The sequence below is a fragment of the Thamnophis sirtalis genome, unplaced genomic scaffold, assembly GCF_051295495.1.
Source record: "Thamnophis sirtalis isolate CommonGarterSnake01/CBP01778 unplaced genomic scaffold, rThaSir2_p1.2 scaffold_1, whole genome shotgun sequence".
NCBI lineage: Eukaryota > Metazoa > Chordata > Lepidosauria > Squamata > Natricidae > Thamnophis > Thamnophis sirtalis.
Genome location: NW_028261381.1, coordinates 129680318 through 129699213, shown reverse-complemented (window position 1 = coordinate 129699213; position 18896 = coordinate 129680318). Strand labels below are relative to the sequence as shown.

Genomic DNA, 18896 nt, shown 5'->3' with positions numbered 1-18896 from the left:
CAGTTTTGTAGCTCAAAACCATCAACTTTGCTAAACCTTTTCTAAATAAACACAGACAACTGCCATTGTCAAGCAATTCATCGTATTCCATTGTTCCACAGTCTATAAGAATTAGAGAAACGAATATATTTACACTTCTCAAGGATTTGGTCCATACCTGATCTACCATCTCTCTGTATATCAACATGATACCATTCTCCATCATTGGCTTTCCTCTGAGTTGCCTTTACTTTGACAGTTCCAGAGCCCATATCAAGAAGAAGGTAGAGATTTCCATCCAGGAGTTCTACTGCAAAGAAATCCACTTTGGTGTTCTTCTGGCTTCTGGAATCTTTCCTTTCTTGGGGTTTACCATGAGTGAAAAGAATAAGGCCATTGGGCTCTGTAGTGCGGAAGTCAAAAGAGATAGACCCCATTCTCTTGGTGTTCCACTTAGGCAGACTAATATAGGCCTCGGGATTTTCAAAATTGATTGGATCCAATGTGGCCACATTCTCACATGTAAATTTCACCTCCCCGTAGATTTTCATTTTTGTGTCGCCAATCCTTGCCAAACGAGATAACTCCAGACGAATATCATTATTTTTATAAACAACCTATCAGGGAAAAGGAAACGAATTACACATCAATCATAAAACAATCCATATTTTAGAAAGATACACCTAAAATGTATATTTCTGAATGGGACTTTCAGTTAAAATTCAATATTTATAGGAAATGCTATAAGCCAGGATTAGTTCTAAGTTCTTAAACAGCATTGGAAATACACCAGTAACGATTCACAGGTCTCTAGGTGAGATCACCTTCTACTCACCATTATTTTTCCTTCTTCAGGGCTCAGTCCATGGCATTACATAGAACTGAGGCCCCAAAGAAGTTTATCTTTCTCCTTGTTTTATCAGTACTTGCTTGCTCAGAACAAAGACTTGGGAGTATAAACGAAGAAGAAACTCTTGAGTTGAAAATTTTCAACCTTTACAGAGGTACCACCTGCTAAAGCAGAGACCCTGATAGATGCGTTTTAACCATAATCCTCAACTTTAGTTCTGACCTTCCATGATTCCATTAAAAGGCTCTGGCTAATAAAGTATAAATCCTTTGTACTTAGTATTATACACAGATAAATGGCATGTACTATGTATGTTTTGAATCTTGTGCAATCAAAAGGGCAACATAAGTTATCATAAACTCTTCAATTTCATTTAATATTGTTAAATGTGGTTCAATTATATGTTTGGCAAACAGCGGCTCCTGCTTTGATTAAGATCGGATCTAACAACAAGCTAGCAATAACCTGAGATACAATTTTAAAAAATGTCAAAATATCTGAAATATGAGACAGTTGCCAAGTGTCTGGATTTTGATCACATGACCATGGGGATGCTGCAACAATGGCTGTATTTAAAAACGATCATAAGCCACTTTTTTTAGTGCCGTTGTAACTTTGAACTGTCACTAAACAAACTGTTGTGAGTCAAGGACTACCTGTGTTTATCCAGAAGCAAGCCTCATATATTCACTCGAAACAATTCCAAAAGCAGATGTGCATAGGAACAACTTAAGAATGGTGGTATTGGTGGGGAAGTTATGCCGGACTGAAACAACATTTCAGCTACACACCCAAACCTCATCCTGCCACACATTCAGGGAAGCAGATGGTGAGTGGTTTTTCCAGTCATAGGCAATGCTGGGTAGGAGAGGAAAGAACCAGGAAGATACCAATCAATGAGCCTTAGAATACTTTGAACTAAACTGTACATGAGCAGCAACATTGATTGGCCCAGTTCCTGGTGTGTGGCAAAGGTAAGCTGCAGGGCAAGTGTTTTCTAGAACAGTCTCCATCCTTTCTGCCTCAGGGATATGACAAAAGCACATTGCCACAATCACAAGGAAGAATCCTATAACTACCTTGCAGAACATAATGATGGATCAATGTATAGGTGCATTCTATATAACCATCACATCTTTTGTAATGGGAGCAACTTATGGATGTTTATCTACTGTCAAAGACAGGCGTAGTTAATGCTTGGAAGGGGAGCCATTGGAAGGACTATCAGCTAGATCAGAAATTTGAAAAAAAAAATCCCAGAAAATGACAGCGGCAAATCACTGATAAGAAAAGCACACTGATGTAGTTGCCAGGATTACATTGACTGGCTATTCCTCAGACTTTTATAGGAGATGCTGTGCCAGCCCACAGTGTCTTCCCTAATTGTACTAAAGACAAGGCAGTTGCATTAGGAATAAACAGAAGGTTTGCTTTGCAGACTTTATCTTTATTCATTAATGTAACCACTTCATTCCTAAAGCACCCTCCTTATCTTTTGTATAATTGGACAGGAACCGTAGGCTGGCACATTTAGGTACACCATGTCCTGTAAGAATCTGAGCAATAGCCAATCAATCTGAGATGGACAGCTCCATTCAGTCACAGGAGAGTTTTAAATTGAATTCATGAGACCCAAACCTTTTAATATGTGCAGAGATTCACAATTTTGGCTGACATTTTTGAATACCAGGAAACAAAAGGAAATCCTATTTTATTTAATGGGTTTTCCTCTCATAGAAGCCCACTGAGTCCCACTGAGCTGAATGGAATAGATACTAAAGTCTCACAAATACCTCTTGAAAGTGGGCTACATAGCATAATGTTCCTTCCAAACTTGTCACTAGTCTAAAAATGTAATCAACAACAAATTTCTTTCTAACCTATGGCTTTTAAAAAAAATCCACCTAGTTACTCTATGAACAGCAATAGCAACAACAAGATTTTAGCCTTAGACCAGCAATCATTTTACCTGTAATCAATTGAGAAAGTGGAACATATCATATCTGACTATAGCCACTGGATGTTTCACTTCACATCTAATAAAATTAAGAAGGAAACCTTGCTCCTTTAGGTGTGCTGACTAACGGCCATGTTTCCTTGGGTCATAGTCAAATGCAGTTTTACAGCATTCCACTAGATGTCCCCATTGCCTTGGAATGTGCCCTCCAAGAGCATTTCCCTATCAAAGGTATATTATAGGATGGGTGAAGTTTGAAGGCCTGTGCATGTGTATTCATTTCTGTTTACACACACACTTAAAGGTTTACAGTTCCTTGGAGGGATTCTGCCTCCATTGCCCAGTAGTGTCAGTTACTCTTTCTCTTAAGTTCAATCTACACTTCTGCCCAGGAGGAAAATACAAGGCCAGCGAAGTCTGCTTTTCTTTGTTTTTCCATGTTTTCATACAGAAAGAGAAGGCAGATTAACAAGCACTCAGAATAGAGGTACACTCACAGTCTCGTTTTTATTTTCACTTCACAATTAATTCAGCTTTCGGGATACCAGTTTTTATAATACTGACCATCCACTACTCTGTGGTGTCTGGCTTAATGAAAATGTTCCTGCATGCCCATGCATTTATTTCTTATTGCTCTGACGCTAACCTAAACTGATGGGCAATTAGAGCAGAAGATCAATTATCTGTACCTTGCTTATCTAAATGTCTTGGTTGATTCACTGTGTACACTGGTTGCATATATGCAAGTCACTGGATTCCTTTGAAAATATCACTCCCATTTATCCAAATGTCTAAATTAATTGAAGATTTTTAACATTTCCCAATGCTCCTGTTAAGACAAATCAAGTTTTAGTGAGTATCAGGAGATCTATTCCCAATAATCAAATTACCTAATGTGGGTGATGGGAAATCACTTTCATATAGAAACAGAAGAGAAATTGTCTTCTAATGTAAATGTCAGGTAAAAATGGTTTAGCTTTGATTAGAAAAGTATAGCATTAGGTGTAATTTGTTCTATGATTTATAGTAACATCAGTTTCTGACTACGGGAAATGATATGAAAAAATATGAAAAATACAAAAGTATACATCAATAATTATGTAGTTTAGAATATGCATCTATGAAACTTGTAGTATCACAACAGTGGTTTGGATTGTAATTTAAAATGGAGTAGAACTTCCAGGCCTAGGAGCAGTGTACCCCTATGTAACTGAAATGTTGCAAATGCAGCATTATAAATATTCAAGCTGTTGGGATATAGTTTAGCAGCATCAGTATCTCCTTCTTTATCTTCCTGTATAATTGTTATAAATGCTGAGGTAATCCTTCTCTCCCCTTCCAGGTGCTTTATGAGTAGCAACATCTGAAGGATATGGAAATACAGTACATTGAAGCATCTAAGGAAGGAAAGTTACCACACTGTCCAGAATGGTATAAGATTTCCTGCTCAAGCTGGGGGTTGGACTAGAAGACCTCCAAGGCCCCTTCCAGCCTTGTTATAGTATGTTCACTACAGATAAAGCAAAACTAAATGGGGAAGTGAGGAAAGTGCTCCTGGTCCTGCCATAAAACCAGCAGCTAAATTTAGGATGATTTGACAGGACTAGAAATCTATGGTAGGTCAAGGGATGCATTGATACTGGCAAACTGTCAAGTATGTCATCAGGAATATAATAAATTCTGAATGTACTTATAAATAATGATGATATGTTCTACATCAGGAAAATAATTTATTAAATCCAATTATGGATGGAACTTTCTGAAAATGTAGTCCAATAAGAACTGGAGAGCACCATGTTGAGCAAGAGTCAAGATGTTGAGACTCTAGAAAGAGTGCAGAGCAACAAAGATGATTAAGGAACTGGAGGCTAAAACACATGAAGAATGGTTGCTGGAATTTGGTATGTCTAGTTTAATGAAAAGAAGGAGTAGGGTTGACATGATAGCTGTGTTCCAATATATCAGGGGCTGCCACAAAGAAGAGAGAGTCAAGCTATTCTCTAAAGCACCTGAGGGCAGGACAAGAAGTAATGGATGGAAATTAATCAAGGAGAGAAGAAACTTAGAACTAAGAAGAAATTTTCTGACAGAACAATTAACCAGTGGAACAACTTGCCTCCAGAAGTTGTAAATACTCCAACATTGGAAGTTTTAAAGAAGAGATTGGACAACCATTTGTCTGAAAAGGTATAGGGTCTCCTGCCTAAGCAGGAGATTGGACTAGAAAACCTCCAAGATGCTTTCCAACTCTGTTATTCTATTCTATATCTTTCTAAAAACGATGGGAGTTCTTGGCCTTCTAAATAAGAATTCACAAGGCAGTATTTTGATATGGTTCCTTCAACAGCCAAATCCCTCTAGGATGAGAGAGTTGATAAAACTAAAAACAAACACATTCTCAAACAAAGAATTCCCTTGTAACTATCATATTGGAAGATAATATGAAATTAGTCAACAGCCCCATTTTAAAGAAATAGATATGTGAAGGAAGTGGAAAACACTGAAACGATTGAACTAGTCCTATAATATATCTTGCCAGCATTCATGGGCAGCGATTAAAGACCAATGATTTATGCTAATACAATATGGTTGCTTTAAGGAATCTGAAAGTCCAGTGTAACTTCAGGTTTAAAGGTTACTATAGACATTTTAAATGAATTCTGCGAAATGAGATATTAAAACTATGTATTGAAAATGGGAGACCCATAGAACCCGAACTAAAGATTAAAGGTTGAATTAGGCCAAATACAAAAGTCACCAAGCAATAACATCCTCTATAGGAGAATGACCTTCTCAGCTTGATCTACCCTACGCCTAACACATAATTGCCCACCTAAAACTTCCATTGGCCTGTTCTATTTGTTGTTGAACACAACTGTGTTGGCCTTCAGATGGACATGTCTGCTTAAAAATTCCAGAAACTGTCTCAGGAGTGGTACAACGGAAGTAGAGAGCAGTATTTTTTCTTATTTTCATACTTTTACTCTGCACATAGAGACTGCTTCAGCCTGACACTCTCTTTAAACACCACCACCAACTTCTCCAACAACTGCATTTGATGTCACGTTCTTAAACTAGCCCTGTTTGCTAAGGGAAGATGTACGTGGAACCATATTTGCTGTTTCATAACCAGGGGAAATCCTTTCACTTCTTTGATTATGTAATATTGCTCATTATTTATCCAATAATTTTGAAGGTTATTTTATTTGGAGAAAATTCCCACAGGACAAAGAGGGAAAATGTTCTTCACATCTAAGTCAGTTTCCTAATAATTCAGTTCATTTCCTTCATTGGATTAAAGACATAAGTAAATGCTGTACTTTTATTAGATGCTTTGTTACTGTAGGGCTTGATGCTAACTGAATTGTAAATCTATCGTCAACTAAATATTGAGTTTACCTATTGCTGGGCAATAAACTCTCAGCTGGGTTTTTCTTCATTGGATTTCACTTATTTGAAGCAAGAGAATGCAAGACCAACTTAATTCCAGAGAAATCATTTTCTTTAAACACAGGAAGTTCTTAAGCAAGATTTACACTAACTGACTGAACTATTTTTGTGTCTCTATTCTACAACATGGAGATGGAGGAGAAATATCACTCAGCCATATTTATTTGCCTTCTATCTCTAAAGCTAAGATCTTATGGGATTTCCAGAGCCAAAAAGACAGGCAGGTAGTGGCCAATCAACCAGACATTGTGACAGTAGAAAAGTTCAAGAAGACAGTGGTGGTAATAAACACAGCAATGCCAAGTAACAGCAACATCAGGAAGAAGGAGTATAAGAAATTGGAGAAGTACCAGGGCCATGGAAAGTAAAAGCCAAAGTGGTTCTAGTAGTAGGACACTCTGCCATAGGGTTGTGACCCCTAAACTGGAAGAATGGATCCAATTGATCTCAGGAATGACATCAGACATCAGAAAAGTTCAGTGCACCCATAAGGATGAAAGCAATTTTTTATTATTTTAAAATATAAATAAATAAAAGTTTACAATTGCGGAGATAAAAAACTAATACAAACTAAAGAAAGAAAATAAAAAGTACATAAAAACCTTATATATTAAATAAAAAAGATATATAAAGAAATAACTTCCCCCTTCATTGTGGCAAATAAAATTTCAGTAGCTTATCATCTTCTGTAATATTTTTGGGAAATGCCCAGCCAGGCAGGGAAGAGGAATCAAGTGGGTAGTTAGCCTTGAATTGTTGTGTCCTCTCAAAACATCTCTCTCTCTCTCCCCCTCCTTCCACCCCTCTTCTCTCTCTCTCTCTCTCTCTCTCTTTCTGCTAAAATTTTACATGACTTGTTAGGAAGTTGTTTAAAGGCTGAATATATAAGGCCTGAAGTGGCCTTCCTGTGCCACTTCAGATGTAGTTGATCTTCTTCTGGCCTCTTTAGGAAGCAAAAATTGTCTTATACAGATAGAATGAGTATAAATTATCAAAGCTATTAAAAGACCACATCCACATAGGAGACAAACTGTGCTCTATAACAAAAATCATAAGGAAAGGAACAAAAGTTCTTCTGCAATAGAATGCCTATATAGGAGAGTAAAGTATGTTCTAGAATTCATTTGCTATTATTATAACTTTCTTTTTATATGTGATTCCTTTGTAAGGTTTTATTGAGAGCTTTGTAAAGAATATAAAAATTAACATAAAGAAAAGAAAAGACAAAGTAAAGACAAAAAGTGCAAAGGGAAAGAATGAAAAATAATAGAAATAGCTTCCATTTTTTTATGCAGCAAAATACAGGTACAATTACAAAATTCCCTTTTATTCTATGGTTATAAAATAAAAGTTCCCTTTTTCTATTATTTTTTTAATCATCAAAACATAAGATCATTTTGTTCTGTTTCATGAAAAAGGTCTATAATGGGTTTCCAGTCAGCAATATAAGCATAGATATTGTTTTTTCACCTAATACACATTTCTCCTCCTATTTTCCCCACAATAACCAACCTCTGAGGTGAATTGAGAGAGACTGACTGGCCCAAAATTACCCAGCAGGTTTCCATGCCTAAAGCGGGACTAGAACTCATAGTCTCCTAGTTTCTAGCCTGGAGCCTTAGCCACTAGATAAAACTGCCTTTTCCATCAGCTTCATCAAACCTTCCTCCATTGTGGGCAATGTGGGTATTCTCCATTTGAGCACATCATAATCTTGCTTCAGTTGTCATATACACTTTTAAATGTTACTTCTCTAAGATATTTTTTTTTTGCTTAGCTTAATTTAAACTAGACTTTTCTCTAAATTGGTGTTTCATAGATGAACCATTTATAATCTAAACTGTAAACAGGGAAGTCTGAGAGGAATTGTGATGAATACTAATAGTTTTACTCTGACTACATATGTTGCCTACTCTTCTACAAAACCACATTGTAATTGATTTTGGCCAAATGAATAGTATGAATTTATTGGGGATTATAAATTGTTCTGACTTAGTTTACTGAAGAAACAGAGCAAAATGTAATTTAATCAATGCAATATATACAGCACTTACAGGGAAATAGTTATATTTATTCTATTATTCTATAAAGTCCCCTTTTAGGGAAGGTGACTTCAATATTGATTGATTCACTGTTTTAGGAATGCTCTCTGCTGCCGGATGGGAATCCCTATTTGATTTGTCCACCTAAGTCGCCTGTCTGACTTTGTGGGATTCAGGGGTAACTTGTGGAAATTACTGAAGCTCTGGTGCATTTGGTCAAAGTCTTAGTTGCTGTTTAAATGAACATACAACAGACACTTTGGATTTGATTGTGCCCATGTGGCTTCTCTATGTTGGTGGATCCCCAATGATCCCTTGATTCCCAGAGGAAATTTGGGAAATGAAGTGGCACAGTACAGTAGATAGAATATGAACTGTCCTTAACTGAGCTAAAACCTCTGTGGGTGACTCAATACTGTTTAAGTTATTTAATAAAATATTTCCCGTCGGTTTCTTTTTAGGTTTTTCGTTGAATAATGTTAGAAAATTACTGGGGAACTTCTAGTTTACACTCAGCACATTTCCAGTCAATTCCTACATCCAGATCAGACCAGGCATATATGCCACTTGGTTCAGCTAACTAGCATATACCCTGAAATTTATTGATTAAACAACAGCAAACTTCAGAGGAAAAAAAAAAGTTAACTGGCAAAATGGGACAAAGTGCAAGGAAAAACAGGGAGCGCGTAAGATATATACCAAAGGCACACTTTACACTATCTATGTAATTGTATCAAAAGGCAGAGTTTTCTGGAATCACTGGAAATAATACCATGAGCATGGAGAGACAAGGGAGTGGTCTTTGGTTAGTCCAGCTTTAACCCCTTTAAATCCATAAAAGTAGTAGAATAGCTATGGAAAATAGGACAGCAAAGATCCTTTATCTATTCTATACAGGGAATACATAGCCAAGAAATAATACCCAGTTAGCACAAATGAAGAGTGCAATGATCCTAACAGAGTACATCTAGTCTGCAAGTGACACATTCCATTAATCCTTTGATTTGCTCTGGAATGCATGAACATAAAATGTGAGCTCACTTCCTATAAGGAACAATGCAACTGCACTCTGGAATGTTAAGAAGCATCAGACTACCCAGGAAACTGTTCTGAAAATGTGCAAATGGCAAAATAAAAAAACCATATTACAAGCATTCTGACTATAGCAATTAGGGAAATGCCTATTTTATTTTCTTCTCTGCTGGACACATGCTACCAACCTCCCTACACATTCAAAATAAAGTGAAGCACCAAAGTATAAATACAAAATGAAGCCAGCAAAGGGGGGGGGGGGAGAAGCAACTGTTTAGTAATATCACTGAGTATTTTTCTTTGTTTTTCTTGAAAGAGAAAAGGAAACTATAATCAGAAGCTTGCACAGTTGGCTGGAACCATTACTGCCAGCCAGTCTGCCAGCCAGCCAAAACTGACATAACAAGGCAATTGATTAACCGATTCTACAGTGGTTTTGCCAACCTAATCTTACAAAAAGCCCTCTAGCCTAGATTTAAAGAACTTCTGCCAACATCTGCAAAGTGGGAATCATTTCATATAGTGGAGCTATGCAAAGATGCCTTACAATATGTATGAGCACAAAGTACTTTTTCCTTGATTCATTAAAAAAACTATGTTTTTGTAAGGTTCATGCAGTTGCCTTGAAAGTGGTCTCCAAGAATCTCCACTTGCATTTGTATCTATAGCCACTTTCTTTGTTAGGAGTCCTAACAGAGGTGTTTCCTGTGCATATTTACACACAGAGACAGTTGTGCATAATTTTCAAATCAGTCAGTTGAATTTTGAAAAAGATGTAGCTATTTAACATTTCAAAACTTGCTTAGATCTAACTAAAATGTGTCTTTGGAATACTTTCCAAAACCGTAACATGAATTCCTTCCTTCAGATTTATCCTGACTGATTCAGAATACACACAAGTTATTGTGATATGTCAAAATCAAACTTATACCATATTATTTTGTTTTGTAAACACTGGATATTCTTCAGTTCTGAAACAGGAGCTTTTTTGTCTTAGGTCAGCAATAGAGGAATTTTGTAACCTAATTGTGCCTCAGGCTTTTAATGATATTTGATACTTATTTCAGTGGTTCCCAAACTTGGCAACTTTAAGACTTGTGGACTTCAACTCCCAGAATTCTCCAGCCTTCAACTCCCAGAATTCAGAGCTGGCTGGAGAATTCTGGGAGTTGAAGTCCACAAGTCTTAAAGTTGCCAGGTTTGGGAACCACTGACTAATTTGAACAGATTTGATAATATTTTCAATATTTCCATTCAATAATGGCATTCAAAATTATTATTTAAAAATTGAACAACTGCGTGGAACCTGACTGAGTCAAAAGCAGATTTCTAGTAGAGCTTCTAGTAGTGCTTCTGAACTTCTGATCTTCCCTAAGAAGCAATTGCTCATCTGACAGAAATAGGAAAGCTTTTAAAACAGACAACAGAGAATGATAAAAAAAATTATATGGGATCCATTATTGTTTCACCTCACCAAACAAGAGTCTCAAAGATTCTTATCTTACGCAGTTGGAAGTGATAGTTAAAGACTTATTCTTGTCATACATTAGAAACCCCACAGATTAATCACATCAAGCATTTACAGCAGAAAAGTTTAAACTGGAGCTTCTGTACTCAGAACAATTTGAATAGTCTTTGAAATGTATTAAACAGACATAGTGAGAATCAGGAGAGAAAAATGGATAGTTATTGGCTTATCATTTGAAATAAGAACAACAATGAAATTTTGTTTCTGAGATCCAGGCCAATGATGGACAGTTATTTACTGATAGAGAATCTATTGATCCACAGTTTTATTATTGCTATAGTTTAAGGTGACCAGATTTTCAGATTGGTAAAGAGGGACACCATTGACGGGGGGGGGGAGGCTTGATTAAAAATTTTAGGCGATTATATGACCCCAGGACACTGAAACCATCATAAATACGAATCTGTTGCCAAACATCAAAATTTTGATCACGTGACCATGAGGATGCTGCAATGGTCGCTAAGTGTGAAAAATGGTCGCTAAGTGTGAAAAATGGTCACTAAGTGTGAAAAATGGTCAACAGTAACTTTGGTCACTAAATGAACTGTTTGAAAGCTAAAGCTAGCTTGCATTATAATGCCTTATGCTAGCTTACATTTTCAAGAGAGAGAAGCTAAACTCCTTATTAGAATTGAAATAGAAATGAGTAGAGTAGAATAGAGTAGAGTAGAGTAGAATAGAATAGAATAGAATAGAATAGAATAGAATAGAATAGAATAGTTTATTAGCCAAGCGTGATTGGACATACAAGGAATTTGTCTTTGGTGAATATGCTCTCAGTGTACATAAAGAAAAATAAAATAGAATACATTCATCAAGAATCAGAAGCTACAACACTTACTGATAGTCTCTCTCTCTCTCTCTCTCTCTCTCTCTCTCTCACACACACACACACACACACACACACACACTCCTCCTCTGGATTCACTAGGCCTTTAACAATTCCCCCTCCTGTGCAAACACTCCAGCCTCTCTCTCTCTCTCTCTCTCTCTCTCTCACACACACACACACACACACACACACACACACTCCTTCTCTGGATTCACTGGGCCTTTAACAATCCCCCCTCCTGTGCAAACACTCCAGTCAGTCTGTCTGTCTGTCTGTCTGTCTGTCTGTCTGTCTGTCTCTCTCTCTCTCTCTCTCTCTCTCTCTCTCTCTCTCTCTCTCTCTCTCTCTCTCTCTCTCTCTCTCTCTCTCTCTCTCTCTCTCTCATTCACTCACACACACACACACACTCCTCCTCTGGATTCACTGGGCCTTTAAAAATTTCCCCTCCTGTGCAAACACTCCTGCAGCCTTTTTCTCCCCTCTTTCTGGATTCGCTCCGAAGTTTTTAAAATTACCTCTTCTGTAGAGACCAGGTTATCAGCCACGTGAGACATAGGCAAAGGCGAAATGGAGATGCTTAAACTTTTCCACTCAGCCCGTTCACTGGTTGGCTGGAGTCCAGGCCCAATCAGTGAGCGGCAGGCTGGGCTGCCTTAGACTTAGTGTGGATGGGAGTGGGAGGAGCAACAGCAGATGGGAGGGGGAACGAGCAAGCTATAAAAGCGGGACTTTTTGAAAACTGCCCGGGACCCGGGAGAAATTGTAGAAAAGCGTGCTTGTCACGCTGAAAGCAGGAGGTCTGGTCACCTTACTATAGTTATATTAATCAGAGAGTCTTGAATCGAATAGTAAATTATTAATTTTGTATGACATAATAAAATGGAAAGGATTTCTCAGAAAGAAAAAAGTGGTGCAAACATATTATTACATGGTATTATAGAGACATTGCAATCAATGAAACTGAAGAAAACTCTAGAGAGTGTCTCAAAATATTAAATGTGTTGTAGAACTCAATAGTGAATATAATTATTTTGATACATTGATGACACTTTAGTTATTCTGATAATTACGTAAAACTATTACCAACATTTTTCTGTAGTCATGCAGCAATATGGCTTATATTCTGGTTATAAATGTAACACATTTAATTTGCTGCCTTAGGGATCTTCTATCTCTATAAATTACTTAAAGACATTAGGCCAATCCTCTCATCTCTGGGAAGAAGGCAATGGCAAACCACTTCTGAAATCTTGACAAGAGAACTGCAGGAACCTGTCCACTCAGTCACCAGGAGTCAATACTGGTTTAAAATTACAACAAAAACTCTGAATAATTAAAATTCCCTAATGCAGGGATGTAGTTATCAGTAACGTCTATTGATAGTAGATATAGTTATCAATATATCCTATTTACAATTATTAGAAAGATGTAAACTAGACTTTGTTTTTGGACATTGAAAAACTGAGTTTGAATTAAAACTGTGCACAAATAATGAACATGTAATTGTTACAATGTATGATTTTTATTGAAACGTGAAACAGAAAAAGAAGTGGAAAGACTGTATGATAAACAAGTCTACGTATCTTGGTAATATAGACAAACAATGAGAAATATGTGGCTGAAAGAACTGAAATTTACAGTACGTTATAATTTTAAAGATATTTTATATAAATGATGTACCATTGGTATATGTCACCAGACAAATTGTCTAGAATGTATAAAAGTATAATGTATAAATTTATGTTGGAAGTGTGAACAAGTAGAAGGGTCATTTTATCATGTTTGGTGGATAAATGTAAAACTGAGTTTGAAATAAAACTGAAAAATCAAGTATTCAAGTGCATCAATTGAGAGGATTTTAAAGATTAATATACAACTGAGACCAGAGGTTTTTCTTTTGGATTGATGGACAAACAGTTGGGGGGAAAGTTATGGACTTTTGTTTTGGTATATATTATCTGTAGCAGGATGATTGTATGTACAAGGATAAAAAGATTTGGCATTATCCTCAACCAAGGAATGGTAGGTGAATATTAAGGAACTTGCTAAAGTGGCTGACTTTAAGAGCCAAGGTGGCGCAGTGGTTAAAAGCAGCACTGCAGGCTACTGCTAGATCAGCAGGTCAGCGGTTCAAATCTCACCGGCTCAGGGTTGACTCAGCCTTCCATCCTTCCGAGGTGGGTAAAATGAGGACCCAGATTGTTGGGGGCAATATGCTGACTCTCTGTAAACCGCTTAGAGAGGCCTGAAAGGCCTATGAAGCGGTATATAAGTCTACTGCTATATATTGACTTCTTTGATCAGAGAAAAGACAATATCTGTATTTATTGCTGATTGGGCTGTTGGAAATTGCTGTTCAGCAGCCTCTGGAAAGTCGCAATCATTTTACTCCTTGTTGGAAACATTAAGTAGCTGAAGATCATCAGGACAGACATCAACCGAATGGACAGGCTAACTGGTATAAAGGCAATATTTTTTTCTAATATATTTTCTCATATGTCAATAAAAAGATTTCTGAGCACATAATCATGCTATTATATCAATAAATAAATGCATGCATGTGAGTGCATATATATAGTGACATCTGTGATCTTGATTACTAAACTGTTGTCTTTGAAACCCAAGCACCCAAGCATCACACATGCCAATGCAAGGTATACCTATGTATTATATATATATACTATTCATACAGCCTGTTTGTGATTTACATGCATGGTGACATAGACGTATGGATGCATTTGTTATACTTATTCCTCACATAAATATTTGTCTGAGGTACACAAAACTTTCAAAAGCATGTGCTTCACAAAGCCTCCTGCTGTATATGAAGCAGCCTTCAATGAAATATTAAAATAGGGGTGTCCTCCAGAGTGCTAACAAAGCTGATTCAAAGCTATCCCTACTTGTATATATGTTTATCCAGGCACAGACACTACCACAAATGTAAAGTATCTGTGTATGTATATGCATGCGTAGCCAGCAGGGACCAACTTCAAAGCAGCAGTATAGCTACTTTAACTCTCCAGCAATGTACTTTAGTTAGCTTAATGTGCTTTGTAAAGCAGCCTTCAGATACGTACTTTGAGCAACGCCTATATTTACTCATTCAGCAGAAATTTTCTCCCATATTGTGATAGTGAACTAACTAATTTGTACTTGAAGTGGATGCTATTAGTGGCATTCTCTCTTTAAGCATACTCAGTTGGACGTTTGACCCACCTCATTTTGAAGATTCAAGGCAGCTATCAGTATTCCAAAACAAAACAGAGAAAATATTGACCTGAACATAATTTAAAAGATGAAATATGAGGCACATAGAACTCAGAAAAATAAAAAAATTACTTCATGTCAACATCAAATTATCAATGGGATTGTGCATACTTTTCTTTAATATGCAGTATTTTTTTCAAGTTGTCATTTGGAGGTATGACACATTATACCAGCTTACAGTAACTTAAACATATTTGGAGGCAGGGAACAAAGTGAAGACTCCTCTACTGCTTTCAAAACTCTGAAACCAACTACAGTATGAAGATTTTTTTTTTTAAAAAAATTGTTGCATAGTTTGATGCTAATTTCTCCCCTCACCTTCCATACTCCATAGGATATTGGTTCTCACTGCTATGACCTTTTGATTAAAAAAAATATGAAAAGTCTCTTTTGGGCAAGATAACTACACATCTCAGCATAAACTGAAAGCTATACAAAAGTTAAAAGGGATGTGGTGGCTCAGTGGCTACGATGCTGAGCATGTTGATTATAAGGTCCGCAGTTCAGCAGTTCGAATCCCTAGTGCTGTGTAATGGGATGAGTTCCCATTACTTGTCATAGTTTCTGCCAACCGAGCAATTCGAAAGGACATAAAAAATGCAAGTAGTTCACATGAAGATAGAAGGAAGAAATACATTCAGACTTTCAAGATTCCATTATAATAAAAGCACTACTCATCTATATAGCAATGGTTTCCTAGTCTAGGTTTCTTTGAAAGGTGTCTGACACTCAGTGATTTCATATTAATATTGAATAACAAGCAGAAAAGCACTGATTCCTAGGTATCCTGCAAGGACCAAATGTGATTGGAACAACTGCTGGGGAAGGAATAAAACCATTGAAGAACCATACCCCCTGGTGGGAAGGTAACAGCACTCCATGCACCCTGGCATTTAGCCATGCCAGCCACATGACCATGGAGAAGTCTTCAGAAAGTGCTGGCTCTTTAGCTTAGCAACAGAGATGAGCTCCGTCCCTAGAGCCAGAAACGACTAGCACACATATTTACCTTATAGAAAGGCTTGAGAGGGATTTCACCTGTACTGGATCATTAAATTCCAAAATGAGTAGGAAATCAGAACTTTTAGAAGAACCAAATCATCAATTATACAGTACTGGTAGATTGTTTTGGATTTGTTCAGTATCACTTCTGTTGGCTGAAATAAGTATCAGTCACTTTAATGAAATTCTAGGTTTTTAAAAAAAAATAGTTTGAAAGTAAAATGGAGAGACATTTTCTATTGTTAACATCCATGTGATGTTAAGCATATTGATATTCTCAAGGAAGGGAAACCAGAGGAAAAGCATATAAGTAGGAAAGGGCAGTGGCAAAGCAATCTGGGATAAGAAGACATTGATATCTGTCCCTTGTTATTGACAGGTCACTCCTTCTTGGCCCTGAAGTTCTCTGCAACTGCCTCCAGGGAAGATAAGCCTACCCCAGGTGATTGTTGGAACCAATAGGAGTTCAGAGGGAACTTGGGGTTATTCCTGAGGCTCTGATGGATGTAAGACCTTAGTTGTGATCTGGAATGATTCATGGTTCACTTGAATAATAGCATTGTTGTGTGAGCTGCACTGGCTTCCAGTGGCTTTCCACATACAACTCAAGGTGCTTTAAATAATCTTTAAACTGGGCAGAACTTGAGGGTAGAGTGAAAGAAAGATCATCCTAAAACCCCTGCACAGCCACAAGCAAACTAAGATCACCACCACCCTTTGAGTACCATTGGCCTTATTTAACTCTAACCAGGTGCTGGCCATTTGTTGAGAAGATTCCTGTGCATAGGCTTTTAACAATAAATCAACTTAATTTAACCTTCAAATCTGGATCTGGTGTTTCACACCTAACATGGGGATAACTATGGAACTCCTAGATAAAAAGTATCATCTAGACCAGGGGTATTAAACTCGCATCGTCACAGCAGCATCACGTGACGTATTGGGACTTTTTCCCCTTTGCTAAGCCAGGCGTGGGCATGGCCATTGCATGATGCATCTGGCCTGCGGGCCATGAATTTGACAGCCTTGATCTAGACCTATATCAATTAATGTTTTAAGCCTGGGCACAAAACAGAGACAACATTAGTCACTTTATTTGATGACCGATGCTGAAATTTGGATGTTAGTGCAAGTAATCCTCCGCTTAAAATTGGACTCAGAATCTCAGCCATTGAGTGAAGTAGTGATTAAATGAAACACCATGTGATCATTTTGCTCAACACCCCTAATCTCAGATCCCTCCATTGCAATTGTTAAGTGACCATGTATGTTGTTAAGCAGAGCATTGAGGAGAGGGCACAGGCCTCCTGATCATGATGGGATGAGGAGAGGGCACACATATCCCAGTACACCTGGGAGATTAATGGCATTTGCTAAAAAAAAATTCCAGATTTCAGATCTGTTCCTCAATCCTAGTATCCCTCTGAATGGACTCCAGGGTTTTGGGGGTACGGTTCTTCAATGGTTTTATTCCTTCCCCAGCAGTTGTTCCAATCACATTTGGTCCTTGCAGGATACCTAGGAATCAGTGCTTTTCTGCTTGTTATTCAATATTAATATGAAATCACTGAGTGTCAGACACCTTTCAAAGAAACCTAGACTAGGAAACCATTGCTATATAGATGAATAGTGCTTTTATTATAACGGAATCTTGAAAGTCTGAATGTATTTCTTCCTTCTATCTTCATGTGAACTGACTGAGACATTTCCACTTTCACAATTTTGCTCAAGCCCCTTTGGTTTCCTTTGGAAGCATCTTTTTGCTCTTGTCTCTTTCAGAGGCCATTCATCTACTCTTTGTACCTCTCTATATGGAGGTTTCGGATGTGGTATTATCAATATGTTGATAATAGCCAATTGCATACTACAACCCTAGGTTGGGCCAGAAATGCCATTGAACTCCTGTCCTGGTGCCCAACAATCCTGTAGGTCTGGATGGAAAACAGCAGGCTTAAACTAAATGCCAGCAAGACTGAGCTACTGTTAATAATAGGGTGTGCTTTTTGCCCTTTGTTTTGGCTCTAGATGGAGTTGCCCTCCTTCTGAAGAAGCAGATCTGCAATTTGGGTGCTCTCCTACTTCCTGTTACATCAGCAGATGGAAGCTGTGGCCAGAAGAGCCTTTGTCCAGGTTGCGCTAGTTACCAACTTGAAGTGAGAGGATCTGAATACAGTGCCTCATACTCTCATCACCAGTCCATTTAGATCACTGGAACACACTCTACAAAGACCACCTAAAAGCTTTGGTTGGTGCAAAATACACAGGGCAGGGTGCTCACATAAGTTGACTATTGAACAGTTTTTTATGCCTGTTTTCAGGTACTGCATGGGATTCCTATTAATTTCAGAGTGCAATTTAAAATGCTGTTATTGTTATTTGCGATTTGACACCTGGCTATCTGTATGGCCATATCTCTACACTAATGTCAGCCCAACAACTATGCTCATGCCAGGAGAAGCACTGATTTCCACCATTTTCAAGAAAAGGGTAAAGCCTGGAAATCCTGCTATTTGCTGATAAGACTGGTCTTCTGGAATGACCTCCAATTGAAGATTAATTTGTCTCCAGTGTGGTCTTCTAGAAAATATGACTTCTAGTAAAAGCTAAATACAGAATGTTTCCAGAGGCTTTTGAACTGACTGACTGACTGACTGTCTGTCTGTCTGTCTGTTTCTATCTATCTATCTATCTATCTATCTATCTATCTATCTATCTATCTATCATCTATCTATCTATCTATCTATCTATCTATCTATCTATCTATCTATGCATCCTACAGAGTTATATTTACTGTATTTTTATATTTTTATATGATGTTTGCCACAAACATGTGATTTTAGGTAGCTAACAAATTTGATAAATAATAAAAAACAAAGTGGTGTTCTTTCAAATACTTTTTCTCTGGTCTGGTCATCACCCTCTTGAAATAGTACATGGTTGTTTAACAGTAAGAC

At 37.4% G+C, this 18896-nt stretch overlaps 1 protein-coding gene across 10 annotated transcripts in view; it reads right to left on the bottom strand.

The window, feature by feature from the left end:
* The window catches only part of NRXN3 (neurexin 3), a 1234604-nt gene that overhangs the window by 845780 nt on the left and 369928 nt on the right, over positions 1–18896 (bottom strand). For all 10 annotated transcript variants that reach the window (XM_087724996.1, XM_087724986.1, XM_087724939.1 and 7 more), the window contains exon 7: positions 158–596. In XM_087724996.1, the coding sequence (XP_087581122.1) occupies positions 158–596 (439 nt within the window). The remainder of the gene's footprint in view (positions 1–157; positions 597–18896) is intronic.